At 36.5% G+C, this 25710-nt stretch overlaps 1 protein-coding gene across 2 annotated transcripts in view; it reads right to left on the bottom strand.

Annotated features, from left to right (window-relative positions):
• Positions 1-7580: 7580 nt before the first annotated feature.
• Positions 7581-25710, bottom strand: part of LOC103226979 (transcription intermediary factor 1-alpha) — a 121911-nt gene continuing 103781 nt past the window's right edge. For both annotated transcript variants that reach the window (XM_073009379.1, XM_073009380.1), the window contains exons 10-19: positions 25094-25267; positions 21751-21924; positions 19108-19243; positions 16249-16321; positions 15129-15297; positions 13276-13604; positions 12130-12262; positions 11008-11082; positions 9167-9316; positions 7581-8426 (exon numbers count right to left, since the gene is read on the bottom strand). In XM_073009379.1, coding sequence (XP_072865480.1) covers positions 8217-8426; positions 9167-9316; positions 11008-11082; positions 12130-12262; positions 13276-13604; positions 15129-15297; positions 16249-16321; positions 19108-19243; positions 21751-21924; positions 25094-25267 — 1623 coding nt within the window. In that variant the 3' untranslated portion in view covers positions 7581-8216. The remainder of the gene's footprint in view (positions 8427-9166; positions 9317-11007; positions 11083-12129; positions 12263-13275; positions 13605-15128; positions 15298-16248; positions 16322-19107; positions 19244-21750; positions 21925-25093; positions 25268-25710) is intronic.

The following is a 25710-nucleotide window of genomic DNA, read 5'->3' as shown; positions in this document are numbered from 1 at the left end:
TGTGTTCTTACTGCTCTGCCTACTGGATGTTCCCCCTTCTCTCTCCTTTTCCTTAGGCCTTCCTATCCCCTGAGACTCAGTACTATTGAAATTAGGCCAAATAACCCTACAATAGCCTGTAAATGTTCAAGTGAAAGGAATACTCGCACATTTCTGGTTTTAAATCAAAAGCTACAAATGATGAAGCTTAGTGAGGAAGGTATGTTGAAAGCTACAGGCTCAAATCTAGGCCTCTTGTGCCAAACAGCCAAGTTGTGAATGCACAAAGTTCTTGAAGGGTCTGGTTTAGTAAAATGCACGAATGATAAGAAAGCACAACAGCCTTATTGCTAATGGGGAGAAAGTTTGGTCTGGATAGATCAAACTATTCACAACAATCCCTTAAGCCAAAACCTAACATAGGGCAAGACCCTACCTCTCTGTGAAGGCAAATGCAAGGTGAAGCAGCAAGTGCTAATGGAGACACTACAGCAAGTTATTTAGATCTAGCTAAAATCACTGATGGTAGTTACACTAGACAGATTTTTGTGTCGATAAAATAGCCTTCTATTGGAAGAAGATGCCAACTAGGACTTTATAGTTACAAGTTAATGCTTGGCTTCAAAGAATAGGCTGACTCTCTTGTTAGGGACTAATGCAGCTGGTGCAGCCAATGCTCATTGACCTCAAAATTCGAGGGCCCCTAAGAATTATGCTAAATCTACTCTGCCTGTACTTTATACACAGAACAATGCTTAGATGACGGAATTATCTGTTTACAGCATGGTGAATTTTTTAAGCCCATTTTTTGAGACCTATCGTTCAAAAAAAGGACTTCATCTAAAACATTACTGCTCACTGACATTGCACCTAGTCACCTAAGATCTCGATAATTTAATGTCTGTTAACAAAACACACAGTCTGCAGACTATAGATCCAGAAGTCAATTTGACTTTCAAGTCTTATTATTTAAGAAATATATTTCATAAAGCTATAGCTGCCACAGATAATGATTCCACTGATGAATCTGGGCAAAGTAAACAGAAAACCTTCTGGAAACAATTCACCATTCTAGATGCCATTAAGAACATCTGTGATTCATGGGAAGAGTCAGAATAACTCAGGAGTGAGAAAGACATTGATTTGAACCTTCACAAATGACTCTTAGGGATTCAAGATTTCAGTGAAGAAAGGTACTGTAGATGTGACAGAAATACCAAGAGAACTAGAAGTGGAGACTGAAGATGTGACTGAATTGCTGTAATCTCAAACTTGAACAGATGAGGACTTGCTTCTTATGGATGAGCAAAGAAAGTGGTTTCTTGAGGTAAAGTCTACTCCTGGTGAAGATGCTGTGACCATTGTTGAAATGACAACAAAGGATTTAGAATATTATATGAACTTAGTTGATAAAGCAGTGGCAGAGTTTGAGAAGATTGACTCTAATTCTGAAAGATGTTCTACTGTGGGTCAAATACTATCAAACAGCATCATGTGCTACAGAGAAATCTTTCATAAAAGGAAGAGTCCATTGATGCAGCAAACTTCATTAAGAAATTGCCACAGCCACCCCAGCCCTCAGCAACTGCTACTCTGAACAGTCCGCAGCCATCAATATTGAGGCTAGACTCTCCATCAGCAAAAGATTGACGCGCTGAAGGCTTAGATGATTGCACTTCTCCGTAATGAATTATTTCAAAATTAAGATATGTGAGAAGCTATTTGGTGAAAGAAAATTAAGGTATGTAGATTTTTTAGATATAATGCTATTGCACACTTAATAGGCTACAGTATAAACATAACTTTTATAAGCACTGGGAAACCAAACTATTTGTGACCATTTTTATTGTGATATTCGCTTTATTGCAGTGGTCTGGAACTGAAACCGCAATCTCTGTTGTATGCCTCTACTTACATGCTATTTGTTTTGAAACCATTCCATGCATGCAAGACATCACACCTGTGCACACTAAACTCTTAAGGTTATGTATGCTGTAGAAAGCAACTAAGGTTTATGCGTTTATGCATTTATGTTTTTTCTCTTAATTGCCGTTCAGCCTTCTAGAGTCTCTTTAAAGCAGTCTATAATGGCTTGTAAGTTGTATTCCTAGGTATTTTATTCTCTTTGTAGCAATTGTGAATGGGAGTTCACTCATGATTTGGTGCTGTTTGTCATTATTGGTGTATAGGAATGCTTGTAATTTTTGTAGATTGATTTTGTATCTTTATACTTTGCTGAAGTTGCTTATCAGCTTAAGGAGATTTGGGGTTGAGACGATGAGGTTTTCTAAATACACAATCATGACATCTGCAAACAGAGACAACTTGACTTACTCTTTTCCTAATTGAATACCCTTTCTTTCTTTCTCTTGCCTGGTTGCCCTGGCCAGAACTTCCAATACTATGTTGAATAGGAGTGGTGAGAGGGCATCCTTGTCTTGGGTATTTTCAAAGGGAATGCTTCCAGTTTTTGCCCATTCAGTATATTGGCTGTGGGTTTGTCACAAATAGCTTTTATTTTGAAATGTTTCATCAGTACCTAGAGTTTTTATCATAAAGGGCTGGTGAATTTTGTTGAAGGCCTTTTCTGCATCTATTGAGATAATCATGTGGTTTTTGTCTTTGGTTCTGTTTATATGCTGGATTACGTTTATTGATTTGCGTATGTTGAACCAGTCTTGCATCCCAGGGATGACGCTGACTTGATCGTGGTGGGTAAGCTTTTTGATGTACTGCTGGATTCAGTTTGCCAGTATTTTACTGAGGATTTTCACACTGATGTTCATTAGGAATACTGGCCTGAAATTTTGCAAAAACTTTTATAATATGAATGCCAAAATATTTATTTTGAACTGTTTGTACCTTGGATTTTCTTTTTTTTCTTTTTTTTTTTTTTGAGACGGAGTCTCGCTCTGTCGCCCAGGTTGGAGTGCTGTGGCCGGATCTCAGCTCACTGCAAGCTCCGCCTCCCGGGTTCACGCCATTCTCCTGCCTCAGCCTCCTGAGTAGCTGGGACTACAGGCGCCCGCCACGGCGCCCGGCTAGTTTTTTGTATTTTTTTAGTAGAGACGGGGTTTCACCATGTTAGCCAGGATGGTCTCGATCTCCTGACCTTGTGATCCACCCGTCTCGGCCTCCCAAAGTGCTGGGATTACAGGCTTGAGCCACCGCGCCCGGCCGTACCTTGGATTTTCTTAACATACAACCTCATTAGTAAATCCCTAAAAGGACCAGTCAGATAAACCAGCATCACCATCAAAGTCTGGCACTTGGTGGCCTAGTTTGTTTTTACTTCTTGTTAAGAACACCCTGGGCTGAATGCAGTGGCTCATGCCTGTAATCCCAGCACTTTGGGAGGCTGAGGCAGGAGGATCGCCAGAACCCAGGAGATGGAGGCTGCAATGAGCCATGATGGTCCCACTGCACTCCTGCCTGGATGACAGAGGGAGACCCTGCCTAAAATAACAATAATAATAATAACAATAATAATAATAATAGAGAACACCCTGATTTTTCCTTGGAGAAATGCCACTTCTTAGGTCAGTATATTTTCATTTAAAAGGTGAGGAGGGCTTAACTCTGGTTGATCTGTATATTCTATCCTCTCCCTCAAAGCAATGGCAATTGGGATTCAGTCATCTGCAATGGAAAGATTCCTGACTGAATTTTCTGGTTCAGTTATCTTGGGGTTAAAGGCATTAGTACATAGGCAAAGAATCCATATTCCCAAGTATCTTGCAGGGAATGTTAAAACAGCCTTTATTCCATACCACATGTGGAAACATGGGAAAATAATTTTATTAAATGTTTAACTTGCAACTAACAAGGAAAGATTTTTTTAGGACTCAAATTAGGACTTAATTTGAAAATTAAGGAAGCAAATAGGTTGGCCCCATGAAAGATCTGTTAAATATCCAATAGTAAATTTAAAACATAGTAATTCTCAGAAATTATGATAATCAAAACCTTTCAAACTTTACAAGTGGAATTAACATAGCTAAATTTTTTAAATGACTTCCAAAAGTCCCCATTCTGTGTCTTTCCCTCCTTCCCCAAATAACTTCCAGACAAGTAGAAGTTTTCATGGCATCTTTGGTTCTAGTTTGGGAATGGCTGGTATGAGGCAGAATAATCCAAGATATTTACCACCCGCTCTCCTTCCTGTCAATTTTTAAAAAATCTTTTTAAGGCTGGTGAAATACACGTATTAGGATCTTAAAAAACTGTTTTCCTATTACAGCTATTTATGGACTAGTAGCTTGCCCCTATATGTATCAGTGTTACAGCCAGGGGAACAACAGGAGTAGTAACGGAGGCTCAAAGAAGTTAGAACTCTGCTGAAGTAATATTCAGTAATTTTTCCATTAAAAGATCCTTGTGGTAAAATATTGACAGTAAAAATCCATCAAAGTTAATTTTTATTAAAACCAAAGCACCAATCTGCCCCCAAAAATTAAAAATGAAGCCACCGTGCACGGCCTTTCCCCATAATTTTTTTTGTGACAGTCTTGCTCTGACGCCCATGCTGGAGTTCAATGGTGTGATCTCAGCTCACTGCAACCTCTGCCTCCTGGGTTCAAGCTGATTCTCCTGCCTCAGCCTTCTGAGCAGCTAGGATTACAGGTATGTGCCACCACACCTGGGTGATTTTTGTATTTTTAGTAGAGATGGAGTTTCACCATGTTGGTCAGGCTGGTCTTGAACTCCTGACCTCAGGTGATCTACCCACCTCGGTCTCCCAAACTGCTAGGATTACAGGCATGAGCCACTGCACCTGGCCCGTTTACCATAATTTTAATGGCCAATCAGATCACTCAATTTCTCTCATTCACAACCAATACATATAAACTTTAAAATGAATATATCTTCAATTTAAACCTAAAACCTTTTATTCATATGCAGCAATTTACTTTTGGCATTCTCATTAATTTGGACCAGAGCTCAGCAAGAGGAGGCGTTCCTCTTCTCACTTTCTCTCCTTGGAACTCAAATGTAACTAAGTGTCTAAGCACAGTAACAGCATAGGATATTGAAATGCAGTTTCATAAATGGAATAATCAGCTGTATACTCACCCTTTTGACTATGGAGGTAACCTTTGGGAAAGCATTCCTAACCAAGTTATACTACATCTATACTACTGTGTGGTAGTAAAATATAGTAGTAGTAAAGCCAGTTCTTTAGCTTAGAAAAGAAACTAAAACTACATTTCCTTTTTAGTACCTTCTACTTTCCTACCCTTCCATTCAGAAAAGACAAGCAGGGCATGTTAATTCAAAAGGCAAAATGATTGCAATGCCAGATACTGATCTAAAATGTATTCTGCATTCAATATGGTCTATATCCATCCATTTATACTTTTGCCAAATGGCCATATATGTCACTGGTCAAGTACTTGGGCTTCCTTACGCACGAAACTCAGTTGCTTGGCCCCTAGAAAAGCTGTCAGTGAGGTGGAACTGAGTAAATCCTAGCTTCCACGTAGTCTGCTCATCCATAAGCCCTAGCCAAAGGTGTGGTAAACATTCAGCAATGGGGGCCCACTGGGCTCCTGATCCCAAATCCAGAGGGAAATCTTTCAGAGTTTATTAAAGATGTACACTGGAGTATACAAGTTTAGGTCAAGGGTACCTGAATCGCACTGAACTTTTGGGGGAATGCTTGATAAATGAGTGTGGGTTATAGTTAGGCTCATTTTATAGTTTATTTCTATTTGAATAGAATTTAAGGATGACTTAACTGAGATCCACCTGGGCACACAGGTACTTATTAATAAAGTCAAAGGATATTAATCTAAAGACCATTACACAAGGGCTATTTACAGAGAGAAACCCAAGACCTTTACTTTTTGTTTTTGAGACTGAGTCCCTGTCACTTAGGTTGGAGTGCAATGGTGAGATCTTGGCTCACTGCAACTTCTGCCTCCTGGGTTCAAATGATTCTCCTGTCTCAGCCTCCTGAGTAGTTTGGATTACAGGTGCATGCCACCATCCCCGGCTAATTTTTGTATTTTTTGTAGAGCGGGGGTTTCACCATGTTGGCCAGGCTGATCTCGAACTCTTGACTTTGTGAGCCGCCCACCTTGGCCTCCCAAAGTGCTGGTGGGATTACTAGCGTGAGCCACTGTGCCCGGCCCCAAGACCTTTACTTTAAATATAATTATATTTTAATATACTATGTATGACAAACAGATGGTTCTCAACTGCCTTTCATTCAGCCAAAGATGGTTAGGGTGAAACAAATACTGTTTTGAAAGATAAATATGGCACTGAATGTAATAGTGACAGTTGGGGGTTCATTAGTCACATTTAGGAAATTACAGTTTTACTCTGACAAGTTCTAACTCCCTTTTGTAATGATTCTCAAAATAATTTAACTGTGTTGTTAAATAATTTAACTGTTTTAACTCGGGAGACAAGTATGGAAGAATAAACTGTCAGACGAACAGTATTCTAAGATACCAACAATAAAATAATTAGCAAAAGCTCCACAGCTGCTGTGCTAAAAATAAAATGCTGGAGCAAAAAAAGACAAAAGGTGTGTGCACTGTTATCAAAATCTGTTCAAACACTCTTTGGAGAACAAATGTCAAATGCAACTTTAAAACAACAATGACAAACATTACCATGTAACACATATTTGGAAAAGCGATTAGGACTTTTTAACAATATGTAATTGACATATTATGAACAAGACCTACATATAAACAATGGGAAGCTATTGCTAACAAGTTATTTTCTCCCTATATTTTATCTTTAGCAATACCTGAAAACTCAATGAATTAGCCACAGGGTATTTTCCACTTTAAGAAGTAAAGCCATGTAGATAAAACCAAGTCTTCTATGTTAAATTTATGGGAGGTGATATAATGCAAATAATAGCCTTCTTTAAAGTGAGCTCTTTTTATTCTATCATCCTAAGGAGAAAAATTTACTCCAGTTAATGTTTTATAAATAAAGATTAACTTCGGCAAACCATTTAGGTATTGTGTCAAACGCTGGATTAGTGTATGGCACAGCAATTTTCTTCTGTCTAGATCAGTTGAACTGGGTAGGTCTGGCACATTAAGAATATGCTTGTCCTCAGAAGATAGGTCTTTTGTATCTCTATCAGGAGAATAAAATCAGAAGTCAGATCAAAGATTAAATTTGATGTTCTGACTCTCGAAAGAAAAACATTAGATGCTTCAGAAAAAAAAAATCACTATTAATTCCCCCCAACTGCCTGCTCCCAAAATCCCACAACACATTTTCATTCCAAATTACAGACAGATGAAAACCACAAAAACGAGTCCCTTTCAGAGGAACTTATATTTAATGCCCAGTAGATGAAGAAACCTCACATCAAATACAGTGCACGCTGCTGTATTTATATTTTGGATAGTTCCACTAACAGCTATACTGCAAACAATGAGGCTTGTTGTAAAAGGATCACCTGTACAGTTAAACCTCACATAGACACACAGCAAAACCAAATGTGTATACTTCCCTCAGTGGAAGAAGTTGAAAATCTAGATCTAGAAATGTATAAAAAGTGGCCTTGAAAACCTGCTATACCAAACACCTCTACAGACAAGATAAAAACAAAAAACAAAAATCAAACATTTGTTTTCCGGATTTTTCTTTAATACAGTTGCCATCTTACATGATGTACTATCAGGTGCCTTCTTAATAGCATCTAACCTACCCTTCTGTTGCACCGTTTGGCCTCCTGGGATGGAACTCTTGTTACCACCCATGTTTGCGGAGTACTGTTCTTTAGTACAGTACACCTAACTCACATTATCAGGCCATATAATTCATGGGTAGTGGTATTAATTTCTAAAACTGAATTAACGCACACATCCAAACCACGTATACTTTTCAACTGAAGAGTTCATACAAAGTCTATTTCCTTTCTACAGCAGCTATCGCTCCAGATTGTGGTTTAAAAATCCAAGAAGGGGGAAGAATGTCTTTTTTTTCAAAATGCTTCTTTCTTCCATCCTTTTTTCTTCCATCCTTTTTCTATCCTCCTTTTTTCCTTCTCTCCATTTTCTTTCTTCCATTCATCTCCTTCTTTCTTAGTGATAAGAGGTTAACAGAAATGGGCTATTAAGGAAATCAAAGTCTAGTAAACGTCCAAAACAGAGATCAGAGTAGTCACAAACTCTTCTTTGTAGTGATGTTAAATTACTGACAAATGTTTTTTTGAAAACAAAAAAAATCTAAAAACCAGCACAAGCTAGTGGTGCTGCATATTATTTAAGCAACTGGCGTTCTTCAATGCTTTTGAGGCGTTTCTTCCGGGGCTGTACAAAGTCATCATCTGAATCATCACTAAATTTATTATCTTCAGATTCATTCCTGAATTCTGGTTTGGGAAACCTTTTATCTGGATAGAGGTTCTTTAGAAGTTCTTCAAAATAATTTTCAAGTTTTATACCAGCATTGGCTACTTCTGAATCAGGCTGTTGAGTAAAAATAAAAATATGAGTAAAGAAAGGACACATTTTTGACTTGTGAGATTATATATATTAATGCGCTGTTTTGAAAAATGTTCATGCATAGTCATTGAAATAAATAATAGTCTAGGACTAGACAAAGTCTCTGTACAGAAGGCCAGCTAAAATAAAAGATTCATAAGTGTGGAAAAAAGTAAAAGATTGGATTATTCTAAAAGAAGGTGGTAATGGTAGGACTGTATTGCCAAAGATATATCAGTTAGGATTCCATAACCAAAGGATCATGAACCAGGTATTTTTAGAACAAATTAAATGTAGTACTCTTACAATGAGTAACAGAGAACAAACCACCTAGCAGCAAAAGGTCCTAAGTCTGACAGATGTTTAGATGAACTGACAGATGAGAAATTTTTAAATTAGAGCTATTTGGCTCACATCCTTAATATTTCAAGATCAACATAAAAATAAGAAATAAAGGTGGGAATGATAAAGAATAATTTTAGGTCAGAGAAAAATATTTTGTCTTTCCATTATCAGCTGTAATTTACATTTCCATCACCATCTAATAAACCTTTGAATATAAATGTGGATAGAGTTATCTGAATTCTCTCCTGCATTCCCTGATCTGAAAAGTTGGAAATTTTTTCTAACTCAGACATCTTGGTCTCCTATGTTGACACGGTGTTTAGTATAAAATGATTTTCACACTGCTATTCCTTCCTGCCCCTCCCCTCCCCTAGCCTCACCTCATTGAATTCAGCACAGTTTTGAAAGATCAATCTAAAATCAGCTACAAAATCTTCAGGTTTTGAGTACATGGAATAATCTTCTTGTAGTCTTTTCTTGATGGTTGACAAATCCATTGGATTTTTAATTATTTTGTAATAATCAGGCACCTTTAAAAAAAAATGTTATAATATAAATAGCTAAATTCTACCTTGTCCTAAATATATCTATGCGATGTGCTCTAAAATTCAGAATGTTCTCATTGCTTTTCTCTGTGCTATCTGTCATTAGTAAAGAAACCCATTTAATAGTGTTTACAAGTACCCACTGCCTTCCACATATATACTGGTAAAGGTTTGTGTTACTTTTTCCAAGAAGTTTAACCAATTATTGTTTTTGAGACAGGGTCTTGCTCTGTCACCCAGGCTGGAGTATAGTGACACAATCTCGGCTCACTGCACTTTGCCTCCTGGGCTTAAATGATCCTCTCACCTCAGCCTCTCGTGTAGCTGGGGCTACAAGCATGTGCTAACGTAGCTGGCTAATTTTTGTATTTTTTATAGAGATGGGGTTTTGCCATGTTGCCCAGGCTGGTCTCAAACTCCTGGGTTCAAGCAATCTGCCTCCCAAAGTGCTGGGATTACAGGCATGAGCGACTGCACCCAGTCCCAATTATTTTTAATGAAAAAACTTGTCTTCACATATTCCCTCTTAAATCATCTAGATTTTCTTTCTTCATTATTAAACAAAAAGCAATTACTAGAAATAATATCATTTCTAGTAGAATCTGACATGTTTTTGCTGCATGTATTTATATAACAAGTGGTAAAGAGGAAGAAGGACTTCGAATCTGGGTTTAATCCCCAGCTCTGCTGCTCAGTATCACAGTCCTGGGTAAGTTACTTAACCTCAGTTTCTTCATATTCCAGATAGGAATAATCCTGCCAAACTCACAGCATTTTGTACAGACTAAATGAGATGATATTTATTAAGAAAAAGGGGGCTACTTTGTCAGTGCTGTTGATATTAATAACGTAACTCTAGGCCAGGATAACAGAAAGCACAATTCAATACCCTGCCTCTTTTGGGTACAAAAGAGCCTTCTCCCTGGAAGTATTTATTTCCTGTATCAGGTTCTCCAAACCTGTTCTTAAGAAAGAAGCTGTTTATCAGCTGAATGTATTTACTAAGCTGATATTCTTCTAACTTTGTACTAATCTGAGATTTATCAAACTGTAGAACAAATTAAATTTTTTTTTTTTTGGAGACAGAGTTTTGCTCTTGTTGCCCAGGCTGGAGTGCAATGGCGTGATCTCAGCTCACTGCAACCTCCGCCTCCTGGGTTCAGACATTAGAATACTTTTTTGGGGTACCAGGCCCTTTCCAGCACCCTAAAATTATGCATTAAAGTCACATCAAACTTTCAACATGAACCTCAACTTTTTTGTATTGGTAAAGTCTACTTATTTATACTTGAAGTCTGGACCTATAAATAAAAATAAGTACGGAAAATTTAGCAGGGAGAGATGTCTTTATTTCAAAGTTTTTTTCCAACAGCTTTGGAAACATGCCTAAAACTCCTGAGATACAGACAATTAACAGAAATCACCCCAAACATCCCAGTACTAAGTAAAATAGACGAGAAAAGACGAAAGAATACCTGAGAAATGAACACAAGTTTTGGGCCACTTACTAAAAATGTACCTATGTAGAATCAAAGCATTCAGTATGTATTATTAAGATTTAAGGTTTAGATATTAAAAAATACTAGAAAATGATATATAAGCTAGATTCTCATAAATAAAAATTCCAGAAAAGCATTCCACTGTGTAAACATGCAAAAAATGACATTAATACTTACAGTTAGAGGAACAGGGTCTTGAAAAGCCAGGCTCATTTCGTGGCAGTAAAGAAATAAAAGTAGGCGTTCACACTTCTAAGCAAAAATAAATAAAAACAGATAAAATATTATAAAACAATGAATTCACAGCTTATTTTAAATAACAATCTCAGAAGTTCCAAAGTATCAGACTAAAAATTTAAACTCAGATGAATACAAAAAAATCATTGATTCTTGGAGTTTTGTTCTCCTTCCCAATCATTAACTGAACTGTACTACTTGACAATTTAGGGTATATATGATATTTGGGAGCAGGCCCTGTAATTGAATGAACTAAGACAATCACTAGAAACCCATTTGAAGTTTTCTAACAATAAATTTGCACTTATTGCTCCAGTCTATGTATTATAAATTAATAATACTCCATAAAGGAAGAACATACGTCTCTCAGGAGAACTGGAGGTGGATCTTCTCAATGTGCATACAGACCTAAGGCACCTCTCTGCATGCAGAAGGTCCAACCATGTGCTCTGCTATTCATACTTCCCTGCTTATGGGTTTATCCCAGTAACCACTGAGTAGTACTGGCAGTGAATGGGCACGTCCCCTCTTGCATGACAACTTTCATATTGATTGTTCTATTTAATAATTTAGCAAAGGCGTTTTTTTGGTAACAAAGTGTTGACTTGGTAGCTGTAAATGTTATCTACAGTTAAATATATCGGTTGGCTTTGATGCATAAGTCTAGTCCCATTCGGTTAAAAAAAAAAAAGAATTATTTCCAGGAATAGTAAAGAAAAAACTCAGCTCCTTGGTGGCAATTCTGAGGAAAAAACTTATCTATGGTAGAAATAAAACAAAATAGAAATTTACTTAAGGTAGATTAAATTTAAAAGTCTAGGCTACATACTCCATCTTGTTCAGGTACAATAAGCTTCTATAAAACACACACATAATTCTGTGACTTTTTTTTAATTTAAAGAAAGTTATACCTTTGTAAAAAAAAAAATACTCCTAAATAAAAAGGATCAGTATAAAATCTGGATGGATATACACCTCTCTGATGAAAGGCACCACAGTACAATAATGCATCTTACCAAAAAATTGTCTAACATGCTAGGTTGGAAATGCTCAAAGACTTACCCTTTTATCTATAGGTGTTAATTTAACAAGGCCTTCAGTTTTCTTTTTTTCTGAGTTGTGACTGGGAGCATCACAATCATATTCAACTTCTGGTTTAGATAAGTCTCGGCAGAAAGTACAAATCCACTCTCCACTGTAGGGGGACAATGTACTTTTGAATTTCTAATGCATCATTTCCTCTCTTCACTATTTCCCTTTCCCACCTCCTCCATGACATCTATGATACAGAATTGTTTATTTGGCATGAATTTTATCACTCAGCATTTACCACATACCACTAGGTATACTGCACCATGCTGAGAGGAAACAGCAGAAATATAATGCAAGGGCCTAACATCAAAATCTAGTTAAGAAGGTGTGAGATACCTATATGAAAAAGAAAACAACAACAACAAAAAAACCACCTAGACAAATTAACACATTAATCTAGGGCTCACATATCTAGGGCATAATTGAATTTTTTTCCTCCAAAGGATTCAGAAATCAGAAAAGCTCTTTGTACTGTTCTTGTTACTCTAAGTTTATAAAATTAAATTTTCAAAAGTATAGCCTTCCAAGAACTGAGAGATCAACCCAATGGCTCTTAACCATCTTGGTCAGGATGATGATCATCATCCCCATAGGGTGTGAGAATTTACTTGAAATACTTGTAAATGATACAGTTCGATGCCTGGAAAAAAGACATAATAAACTGGTAGCTATTATGCCTAAGGACATTGTTCCTTATGGTGACACCTTGTGATAATTTAAAGGGCCTATTATTTATTTTCTTTTTATAATGACTAGGGAGAGGGTCTTGCTGTATTGCCCAGTCTGGAGTGCAGGGGTGCAATCACAGCTTACTGCAGCCTTGACCTCTCAGGCTCAACCAATCCTCCCACCTTAGCCACCTGAGTGGCTGGGACTATAGGCATGCACTACTACACCTGGCTAATTTTTTAATTTGTAGAGACAGGGTCTCCCTGTGTTGCTCAGGCTGAATGATTAATTTCTTGAAAGAAGCACAAGGAATAAGCAGAAAGGTACGGGAAAACCTAGACTATTCACTGGGATTTTGGAGTATACATTTGTGCCAAGTGGAATTTCATTTAAGTAATCTTCAAAAGTTTAGAGTAAAAGAATGTGGGAAGGGAAGTACTATCTTACCTTGGAAAATTTGTCAATGTGGGCACATGACAAGAAAGATGGAATACTTTGGGGCACTTTTCACAGCAGAGGAGTTCCCCTCCGTTTTGACAAACTGCACACCAGTCCTCATTGGGGTCATCCTCTTTCCTTGTCTCTCCAACATGAAGGGGTGACTTCTGGGAAGGATCCAGCCACTCAGACTTTCCATTTGAGGAATTCTCCTGGTGAAGTCCAGGTTGATCTCCTGTACTATCAGGGGCATCTGATCTTAGCACAGTCTCCTCAGAAGTAGAGCTCTGACTGCTATTTAAGAGCAGGGAGGTGAGTATGCTTCTTGGATAATTGGCCTGTAGTAGAAAAAATATATATTTAACTGGTGTTAAAAAAATTTTATCACTAATGCAATTCTGAGCTGTAGGACCACTCTCTAGTGAGCACCTGGCTGCTTCAAAGGAATCTTCATGAGAACAGTGTATGTTTACTGCTAACTGGTATAGAAGACATGGACCTCTACTGAAAAATATCAAAATAGAGAAAAAAAATCGGAGTCTGGGGATGGCTACAGAAATTAGAGAATGGGTTGGGTAGTGTGGAAGTCAGTCACATGACCTATATATATACCTCACTGGAGCTGTTCATTCAAATTATACCTAAGATACACAAATTGTAAGATGAATCTAAACTTTCTGTTGAAGCCCAGGATGGTAAAAATTTCAAATCTATAACAAGAACAGTCTCCTTCAAATGTTTTCAAAAACTTCAAAGTAATAAATGTAGATATAGTTAAAAGCACTCATTCCTTAGAAGTACTATTTTCAAACCTAGCTTTTTCTTCTGCCATCTACCTCCATATTTCTAAATAAAATGACTGTTAAAGATTGCAATACATCTATAATCCTTGCTAGTGAAGATCAGGAGATTAGGTTTTTACATCCTGACTCTCCAACCCTGTCCTTCCATTCAGACACACACAAAACCACCACCACCATTCACCTCATCCCTTTAACTTAGTTTTTATTAAGCATTGCTTTTTTTAGTTGGTAGGTACCGGTGTAACTATTTATTGCCAGTATCTATTCCAACTGATCAGTATTTGTACTGGTTAAGTATTCTGAAAATCAAAATTTTTGGTTAAATGCATACATATTTAGGTTATATCCTGATGGTGTCACAGTTTTTCATGACATTTGTACTCAGGTGTTTCTTTATATCATTATTATGTAAATATTGTTCACTGTAGACCCACAAAATGTACTATGACATTTCTTTTTGTGCAACTTTTTGTTTTTACTAAGACTCTGTAATCACCTTATTTTTTCAGGTACCTATTTCTATGTGATTCTCCAGCAGGAGATTCTCAATACTGTTGAAGCATTTTTCTCCCTTTGGAGTCCTATGTCTTCCTGCTAGAGACTTCTGCACAAGCTGCTGCTGCTGTACTGTGGGTTGCCTTTTTCTTCTGTGTCAGATTCCATTTTTGGAATCTTATATCTTCTTTTTTCTTGTTTTACTATATTTTTGATGATACATATTATCAAATATCTTCCTGAGAATAAGTACTTAAGAATTATTTTGAAAACTTGCACAAAAATGTTTAATCTTCATGTCTGATAATTTGCCTGGGTATAAAACTCTGGTTAGAGAATATCTCTTTTTAGCTGCCCAGTCTCCATATTTGAGCCTCTGATTTTTTAAAACTTTCCTTTTTTTCCATCTTTGTCTTTTTGTTTAATTTCCTGAGAGATTCCCTCAAATTGTCTTTAAATCCCTTTAAATATAACATTAAAGAAAAAACTCCTAAGAGCTATCCAAGAGTTTCTCTCACCCTACCCACCATGCATAGGAATAGTATTGCAAGTATTCATAATTACATTTTGAGGCCTAGATTCTTCATCTGACTCTTGCTTCACTATAACAACAGGGAAATCATAATTTTCTGGTGGTCCACTGTTTTCTTGTTTTATTCGAATTGGCTCCAACATGACCACTGGGACTTTGTGTGTAGAGTCAGCTCCTGCTGGTTTGCTGGAAGAGCCAGAGCTGTAAGTATGAGAGAGAAGAAAAAGCAATCTAAGAATGTTAAGCTGAATACCTCATAAAAAGTATAACAACAACTTTCTAAAATAATACTGTATCTTCACAACAGTAAGTATGTTACATCGGCAATTAATGATGCCTAACGAAACTGCTATAATGCAAGTTTCATTTATGATAAAAATGTTTTACATATTAACCTATCTAAATAGTTATATATCTGGAAAGATGTTTCAATAAACCTAAACTTTTAAAAACCTGAGGCTTTACAATTAGGCAACCAGATTTAGTATCTGAGAACTGGCATCTGATTTTAGGCTTTCTCATTTCCTTCTCTAGTCAGTAGCAAAGTAATACTTTGGTGAAGACAGTGAAATAATCATTTATTTAAACAATGCTATTTAAAGAAGGTAGTGGGACAAAAACCTTTTACAGATATTTACTATGTTGTCATGGGATTAAAGGCAAACTTTTCTCCCTCAGACAATTCTTCCATATGATTAAGAAAGTAAGAACTGGGTTCACTAGGAGGAATTTTCAGGCATAATGCAGGGAAGAGGAGGGCAGTTGCTTAAAATAGAATTTCAATAACTGTATATTCATTTATTTTAAAGTAGAATCAATATTTAGTCATTAGAGATCAAATTAGCATAAAATTTTATCTTTCCCCTAAGTTTGTGTTTCTATATAGTGTACTGTATTATACCTATTCATTTTTGTTTTCTTTGCTATTATATGAATATCAAACATTTCTTATTTTCAACATATAGACAAATATTCTTCTATCTTCAAAGGTAAATTTGTACTTTTGTTAATCCCTTAACTTATTTATTAAAATTTTAATTAAAGATAAAGGAAATTGTTCAAAATATACTGAGTATCAAAACATGTTGAACACTGGAAGAGAAATCTAATTAGAGATTTTATGTACTAGAAAATATGGTTTAGTCAGTTTACCTTCCTCGGCTTCCAACGCTGGAGGCACTAGGTGAACGTATTGGGGGGTGTACACTAGTCATAGTAACAGGTCCTGAGGAGGGGGAAATCATACATTCATAAAACGAATGAATAATTATGCATTGAAGTCCTATTGAATGTGTTCACTTAGCACTACATTGAAACTGGGAACCATGATTAAATTATATGAAACAGTAAGTAGCTGCTGAATTTTCAGCAGTCTGTTACAGCCTGTTACACTGGCAGGGTTTTTCAGCCTCTGCACTATTGACTTTTGGGCCAGATAATTCTCCTTGTTGTGGAGGGATGTCTCCGCATTTTAGGATGTTTAGCAACATCCCTGGTCTCCACCAATTATTAGATACCAGTGGCATCTCTATACTTCCCAGCTTGGGGTGTGACAATCAAAAACGTCTCCAAACATTGCCAAGTCTTTTTGTGTTACAGTAACAGGGGTAAGATCTCAGTGAGACCCTAGTGCCAGCGGAAGCTACAGAAGACAATGAAAGGTGGTATGGGCTGATAGAAAAGGAGTTCAAAAAAGAAAACCAAGTAAACAAAATGAGACCAACTAATGGAAGGCACAAAGTCAGATCAATGGGTTCAGACTTGAGGCAATAAGCAAAAGAGGGATTCTGGACTACTGCCCTAAAAAGATTAAGAAGCTATGCTCTGGTGGTAGTGTAGACAGGAACAAGGAAGATCTAATTAAAAGCAGCCAAGAAAGAAGGAAAACTGCTGTAAATAATTTTGATTTGAACTGATGAAGGCCCAAACTAAACAGTAACAGTAGGAATACAATCCAAGTGGGAAGCAGAAAAAAATTTCAAAGTGACAAGTTCTAAAAGGTTTGATGAACAACAGGATATGGCTGATAAAATGAAGAGAAAAAAATCCATTTCATTGGTTTGTAAACTCTGGAGAATTTCATTTAAAAATAAAACAAAAGGCCTGGGCAACAAAGACCCATCTCTAACAACAACAACAAAACAAAACAACAACAACAAAAAAATTAGCCAGCCTTGGTGGCACCTACCTGTAGTCCCCACTACTGGGAAGGCTAAAGCAGGAGGATCGCTAGAGCCCAAGCATTTGAGGCTGCAGTGAGCCATGATTGCTACACCCTGAGCAACAGAGTAACACCCTGCCTCAAAATCAATCAAAACAATGGCTATTTATAATCTTCTGATAATATAAGAATACATGCTTCATTTTAGAATAGTTGAAAACTATAAAAAGATATAACATTTAAGTAGCCCATAACTTCTCCATCCATATATAAACACTGCTAAGGTTGATATATCTCTTTCCAGTTTTAAACATACTTTTACATCTTTTATATGATTTACATCTTTTATATGATCTTTTATATGATTCTGTATACTTGTTTTCACTAAACAGTATTCCATGAGCATGCCATTAAAAACTCTATATGAGCATTGTTTGAATAGCAAATAATATTCTGTTTACAAGTAAGTACATTCTAATTTATTTTTATTCTCTTATATTTGGGCACTGCTTCAAAATTTTAACTACTGCAAATAATGCTTTAATAAATAGTAATATAAATATTAATAAATATGTTCTGCCTATCCAGTTCCTAATTATTTCCTTATAATTGGGGTATTAAAATGGAAATTACTGGGTTTAAGGGTACATACATTTCCCAAGCCCCTTGAAGCAAATATCCTACTAGGTAATACATATAAGGTACTTTGCCCACAGTACAATATTAGATAAATGTAAACTTTAGTAATATTGCTATGATGATTTCCAGGAATCTTTTGCCAACTCATACCCCTTCCACCTATGTATGAGAGTACCTCTCACATTCTCAATGACTATTTTTATTATTTAAATCTTAGCTAATTCAGTAACTTAGAAATTCTATCTTGTTTTGATTTTTCTTATGACCACTAGTAAGAATGACATTTTTGTCTCATCTGCTATATTGGATAAATGTATTTCCTCTTTAGGGAATTATCTACTTCATCATGTCCTTTGGCAATACCACATATGTTCCTTATTTGTATAAACCTGTCATATGATAAACAGTTTTTCTGCCATATTTTGTTGTAAGTTTGTTTAAAATAGGCATCCCCATTTAAATTGTGTTCATGTGATTGGTGAGTGACGCTTCATATTTTGGTTTAAGGTACACCTATGTCCTCAGAAGTAATATTAGAGTTCTCTCAGAGGAAATGAGTAGGTATGTTAAGATTCACAAACACAATTAAACACCAAACAAATCACCAAAAGAGTGATATTTCTACTTATTGTCACTAATACATTTTGACCCTAGGCAAATTACATCTTAAAGATCACATCACACGCAACTTATCAATAAGAGAGAAGATAACACCAATTTCCCCCTGGAAGTACTATAATGGTGGGAAGTTCTGTTGAAATTGAAAAGGTAAAGAAGGCCTGGTATGATGGCTCATGCCTGTAATCCCAAAGCTTTGGGAGGCTAAGGCAGAAGGATTGCGTGAGGCCAGAAGTTCAAGACTGTTTCTACCAAAAAACAAAAAACATTAGCCACGCTTGGTAGAGCAGCACACTTACAGTCCCAACTACTCAGGAGGCTGAAGTGGGAGATCGCTAGAGCTCAGGAGTAAGTCTGCAGTGAGCTATGATTACACCACTGCACTCAGGCCTGGGCAACAGAGTGAGACTGTGACCCAAAAGAAAGGATAAAGAAATTTAACCTTTGTTTTCTTTGAAAGCATACTAATTTTACATAGTGAAAAACTCAGATTAAGCATTCAACAAAAAAGAAAGGGAAGAGGGGTATTTTTTATTCCAAGTTAAGTGAAAACTAGAAAAACTTTCACAAAAACCAAAAGAAGCCCACTTTACCTGCAAGGCCTGGAGATGGCACTGATGAATTTGGTGACTGGACCGTTCTGTTTGAGGGTGGTCTTGGCTGGCCATGATCTATATTAGTATCTTTTCTCACAATATTGTCCAGCATAATAGTACTCGAACAGTCAATCTTACAAGAAAAGAAATTATTTCAGGGCATTCTGACTTTGCAAGTTAAAAGCTACTTTTAAATTTATAAGAAAGCTTCAATAACTTAATTATTATCAAATAACAAAACATAGATACCACATTTGAGAAGTTCTAACAGATATTTTCCCCATAAACAACCTTGAATAAAGGTTTTCACTATCTTAGTGTTTCACCTTAGTAAAATATTGAGGACAGTATTTCAGAAACAAGAGTCAAAAAGTATCATGTCATTCACACTCTTAAAAATTGAAAAAAAATTCTTAATTTATAAAGAAATGACAAAAGGTTGCCATATGAAAAACATAAACTTGGTGAGAAGACTATCACAATTTTACATTTCTTGCAAATCTCTTTAATGTCTCCCTAAACGGCATTCAATCTATTGTGGTGTATGGTTTTGCTTGAAAAATATGAAGAAAATCTAGCCTCACATAGATAGGACCTAGTGGACCCTCTGAAAGGGATACTTTAGCAACTGATACTCTGGGTATGTGCTAGATAGATGAAGTCCATATATCTATAGCACTAACCTCACTGAATACATTACTCTTGTTTTGTAGGAGAAAAGATGAACCCTAAAGATTCTTGCTTTAATATAACAGGAATACAAATAACACTGTTTTCCTTATCCACTGCCAGGCAAAAATACTTATAAATCCCTAATGAGTAAGAGTTTACTGCTTTAGGCACAAAAATTCTTTCATGCCTACATATACCAAATTTCCCACCAATGTCTTTGGGTTTAAAATCCAGTTCAATTCTTTAACATAGTTCTACTCTTGATTCATCCAGGATTCTATAAGATAATTAAGTCCTACAGCCATAGGGCACAGTTTGTATATAATTAATCAATTTCTTGCTTATGCACCTAGTACTAGTTATGAAGCACCTTTGGGAGAAATGAGAAAACAGTCACTCATTTTAGTTTATTCTGTAATTCATAAGAGGAATTTCAGGTAAGAAAGGCTGGTGGAAAAAGGTTCACCTGTATGAGATCTGCAGAGGAAAAAGCAGAAAGAATTTTACTTCCTGTGGGTTCGGGAGCGGGGGAAATCGGGCTGGGTGGTTAATACACAGGGTCATTTTTGTTTTAATATTCTTTTGGCAATACTTGGCCAATATTTTTCAGAGAGTACAAAAAGTACTAGAATGACTAAATTCGTGAGAACTTAATACAAGGAAAGTTGTTTATGTTGTGGGATAATCCTAAAAATCAAATAAAACTATGGGGATTAGATATAAGTTTTCCTATGAACCATCCATGCATGAAAAAATATATGTATCCTACTCATTTAAAGTATACAAAACTATTTTAAAAATGGAATGACTCTGGTAAGATTAACAATGCAACTATTAGGAAATATTAATTGATCTCAACTTGAAAAACAAATTAAATAATGAAAATAAAAAAGTTCTTTTTACAATCTTATAGGTAATTCAATCCAAGTAAAGAGTACAAGATATTTCCTAAAAGCTTCTTAACGTTAGGTTGCGTATGTGTATGTGCACGACAGTGGGTTATCTAACCTTAGATTTAAAAAAGGATCAAACACAGAATCAACTTATATATAGAGATATGTCTACAGAATGTAGAATTTCTCCCTTTGGAATAGTCAAACTGGCTGGGTGTGGTGGCTCATGCCTGTAATCCCAGCACTTTAGGAGGCCCAGGCGGGAGGATCCCTTTAGCCCAGGAGTTCAAGACCAGCCTGGGTAACATAGGGAGTCTCCCCCATCTCTATTAAAAATAAAAATCATTTAAAAATATAGTAAATAACAAAAAGTCATACTGACAAAGAGTTTGGAGAGTGAGTTAATTCACATGTAATATAAACCAGAGGTAATTTTGCACTTGTCAGTATGATCTAACAGGATTTCTCTTATTAAACTTGTCTTCATCTCTTCTGATGTCCAGCCATTCAACTTTCCAGCATATCTTTCCATGTCCTTACTTTTCTCCTTTCCCAGCTTAGATTCCATGATCCATCACCATAATCACTCATTTACAAACACCTTTAACTCTGGTGGCTTGAAAGACATTAGGTTATGTGTCCAATGTTCATAATCTTTTTACTTTTACTACCGTTGTAATATTCTAAAGGATTAAAATTAACTTGTAAAAACAAACAACCTATAATCCAACAAATTCATGCCTTCTACCAGATCCAAATTCACTGACAATTTTCTTTCTTTCTTGAGACAGGGTCTCGCTGTGTTAGGCTGGAGTGCAGTGGCATGATCTCGGCTCACCACAGCCTCCGCCTCCCAAGTAGCTGGGATTACAGGCGTGTGCTACCATGCCTGGTTAATTTCTGTATTTTTTGGTAGAGACAGGATTTCACTATGTTGGCCAGGCTGGTCTCAAACTCCTGACCTCAAGTGATCCATCTGCCTCAGCCTCCCAAAGTGCTGGGATTACAGGAGTGAGCCACTGTACCTGGTGGACAATTTTCAACAGACTCTAGTATAAATTTTGTGTTTACTTACATCTGGAAGAGAGGGAAGATTATAAGACCCTCCCACTGGTGAGCTCAAATCGATCATAGGTGAACCAAAAGCCTTTCCATCGTATCCTGCTGCACTAGTAATCGTGGGACTGGAAGGAGTAGAGGATGTGCTATTGGTAGTTGATGGGGTTCCCTGTCCACTGCTGATCTGCCACTATAGTAACAAGAAGGGAAGAACAAAGGCTATCAACAAGCTTATAAAATACAAAGTCTATCTAATCACTCACACAAAATGAAGTAGAAGAGTTCAACTGTAATTTACATGGAAGGAGAATGGGACAGGGAAAGACTGTACAAGTATATATAATTTTCATTAATCTTGTCAAAAAAAAAAAAAAAAAAACACACACACAGTAAAAAGCACTGATTTTTACTGGAAGACAACAGTTAGTATATACCAGAAAATCACAGTACCCAATCTTGGCAGGTTTATAAGTACTGGAAAAAAAAAAAAAAAGTAAATATATACATAGCAACTTCAAGTTAAAGATGGGGGGTTGAAAACATACATTTCTTCTATCCCTATCTGAAACACCTGAAAACAATAAGCTACAGACTGGTGCTTTCAGGATTTTATATTCCTCTTTCTTATATATAAAGAGATTAATTAGGCCTCGATAAATATCCGAGGAAAGTACTATCATTCCTGCTGAGATAAACACATTAAGATGATGACAGGCTTGCTGAAGTATATAGAAGTGAAGCATGCTGTCTGCAATTTACTCAAAACCTATTGAAAAATATGATAGGCTGGGCATGGCAGCTCATGCCTGTAATTCCAGCACTTTGGGAGCCCGAGGTGAGTGGATCACTTAAGGTCAGGAGTTCAAGACCAGCCTGGCCAACATGGTGAAACTCCATCTCTACTAAAAACACAAAAATTAACTGGGTGTGGTGGTGGGCACCTGTAATCCCAGCTACTTGGGAGGCTGTGGCAGGGGAATCACTGGAACCCAGGAGGCAGAGGTTGTAGTAAGCCAAGACCCCACACCAGTGCACTCCAGCCTGGGCTACAGAGAGCGAGATTCCACCTCAAAAAAAAAAAAAAAAAAAAGGATGACTTGATGAACGGACAAAGAAATAAATATGTAATAAGGCAAGCAGAACAAAATGTTCCCTATATAATTCTTTCAATTTGTATTATGTTTGAAAATTTTCATGCTGGGAGAAGAAAAATAAGAATATTGCAAGATGCTGTATTTTCCAAACATGGTCATTCATAAATGAACAACACTATATAGAGAGACAGTGTCTGAAACATTTTAATTGTGAAAAACCTAATTTATATATTCCATTGTAAAAACTACATACAGAAACATAGTTGGACATGAATGTCCTCTTTACCACCTACTCCTCCCTCATATTCCCTACCCCTATGCCCCCTTTCCTCCTCCTCTACCAAGAACAATCAGTTAGTTGGTGGATCGTTTCAGGTTTTTTTCTATGTACATGATGAGGCTGGAGGAAGACACACACATAAATGAGATAACACCTCACAAAAATTCTATAACATGCTTTTCCTCACATACTCAGAAAATCATATCTAGATTATTGCATTTTCTTAATATCTGAAAAGTATTCCACTGTATGAGTACATGTTAATTTCTTAAACTCATCTACTACTTAAAATCAATTTCCCACTAGATTTTTTCCTGGCTTGTTCACTTATTCATTCATGTTTACAATTTTGGTCAACAACCATTTTAAAAAAACATGTTTAGAGTGCCTACTCATTAAAATATAATAAATAGGGAAGAGGTAAACATGTGAGTACTGAGCATGTGCTAGGTGCTTGTGTATACTTTAGAATAAACTCTCAACATTAACTCTGCAAGATACTCATTTTATAGCTGAGGCAAGTGAGATGTGAAAAGACTAAGCGCCACAAAATTCTTAGGTAAATAAGCAGAATTTAAGGCCAAACTGAAGCTTTTTACTTTCCTTCAAATGATGAAATAATTGGTATGAATTTTATTTTAAATAATTAAAATATTGTTTAAGAGAATTTGGTGATGATATAGAAAAGCCAAATTGATTATACAAACATATGTATAGACACAGAATGTGAATACTTTTAGAATATTAAAATGATTTTATTAAAATAAATGTTACAGAATTATGAAAATTGCATCATCTTTTATTTTGGTCTTGGAGAAAAAAATTAAACCAAAATCAGTCTACAATCAGCTAGACAGGTTGTTGTCACAGGAGCTTTGAGAAGAAAAAACACTGTGATAACTTTCACTTTAGGATAATGTAAAACACAGAAAATGTTTTTACCTGAAGACATTAAGAATATAAATAATACAGCCAGGTATGGGGGCCCACACCTGTAATCCCAGCACTTTGGGAGGCTGAGGTGGGCATATCACCTGAGGCCAGGAGTTCAAGATCAGCCTGGCCAACATGGTGAAACCCTGTCTCTACTAAAAATACAAAAATGAGCCAAGCATGGTAGTGGGCACTTGTAATCCCAGCTACTCTGGAGGCTGAGGCAAGAAAATCACTTGAACCCGGGAGGCAGAGGTTGCAGTGAGCTGAGATCATGCCACTGTACTCTAGCCTGAGTAACAGAGCAAGACTCCGTTTAAAAAAAAAAAAAGAGGCCAGGCATGGTGGCTCACGAGTTTAGGAGATTGAGACCATCCTGGCTAACACGGTGAAACCCTATCTCTACTAAAAATAAACAAAAAGTTAGCCGGGCATGGTGGCGAGTACCTGTAGTCTCAGCTACTGGGGAGGCTGAGGCAGGAGAATGGTGTGAACCCAGGAGGCGGAGCTTGCAGTGAGCCAAGATTGTGCCACTGCACTCCAGCCTGGGCAACAGAGAGAGACTCTGTCTCAAAAAAAATAAAAAATGAAAATAAATAAGCTGTATCATATTAAATATGCATTAAATAATAAACTTCATCAGATATATATGTATTCCTTCTTGAAACTGTGCCATAATTTTGTTTCCAAGAAATCTTCTTGGGACACTTCGAATATTGATTTATTGTTTTATTTTGTGGAATGTAACTTGTATTTGTTAGAATACTTTTATCTTAGGAAATTTAATATACTCACCTAAAAGTTATCCATACCATATTATAAAAATTAATACCTATGGTCATTGATTATATTGGGCCTTCACTTCTACATAAGTGGTTTAATTTCTCTTATTGATAAAAAGCATCAAACTTTGCAATTCACATTATTTAAAAAATGAAAAAGAAAGCTTGCTCTTGGCTCTTTATTTGCTGTTGCTTAATCTATAAATTCATTGTGATCTGAAAGTAGAAAGCAGCAGAATAAGCAATTGAGAAAGGAAGGTAGATCTATACCTGTTTTATGGCTTGTTGAGCCAAGAAAGCCATCTGTAGGGGATTGGGCTTTATTGCTTGTCGTGGTATATTCTGGTTTGGTGGATACCTCAGTTGTTGAGGATGAGGAGGAAGAACTGGTCCATTGGGTTTGGGGCTGTGATTCTGAAAGTTTATCAAACGTGGAGGAGGTTGCTAGAAAAAAGAAATTAAACCAATTTAGTAACAATCTGCTTCTGAAAAACAAATTATAAATCTCTATTTTATAAAACTTTTACAGAAAAACAGAACTCTGCCACAGATCAATCAATTAAGATTGACATAAGGGAATGGGGGTGGGGGTTGGGCAGACTTTCAGAATTTGTGTAAACAACTTTTTTAAAAGAACCTTATTAGGAAGGAACCTTGGGAGAGGGATTGCCACCTAGATTTTGTAAGTAGATTGTACCAGTATTGGACCTAGGCCATGTTGGGAAATAGGTAAAATGTTGTCTTTGGTATCCTTCTAAGTCCTTCACAATTATCTTTCACAGAGAACTACCCTTTTGAGACCTCCTAAAAATAAAGTGATGGTAGAATAATAATTGCTAACACTTATTGAGCAGTTATTAAATGCCAGATACTGCTTTAAGTGCTTC

The sequence above is a fragment of the Chlorocebus sabaeus genome, chromosome 21 (assembly GCF_047675955.1).
Source record: "Chlorocebus sabaeus isolate Y175 chromosome 21, mChlSab1.0.hap1, whole genome shotgun sequence".
Taxonomy (NCBI): Eukaryota; Metazoa; Chordata; class Mammalia; order Primates; family Cercopithecidae; genus Chlorocebus; species Chlorocebus sabaeus.
The sequence above is the reverse complement of the archived record's forward strand: the minus strand, read 5'-3'. Positions and strand labels throughout refer to the sequence as shown.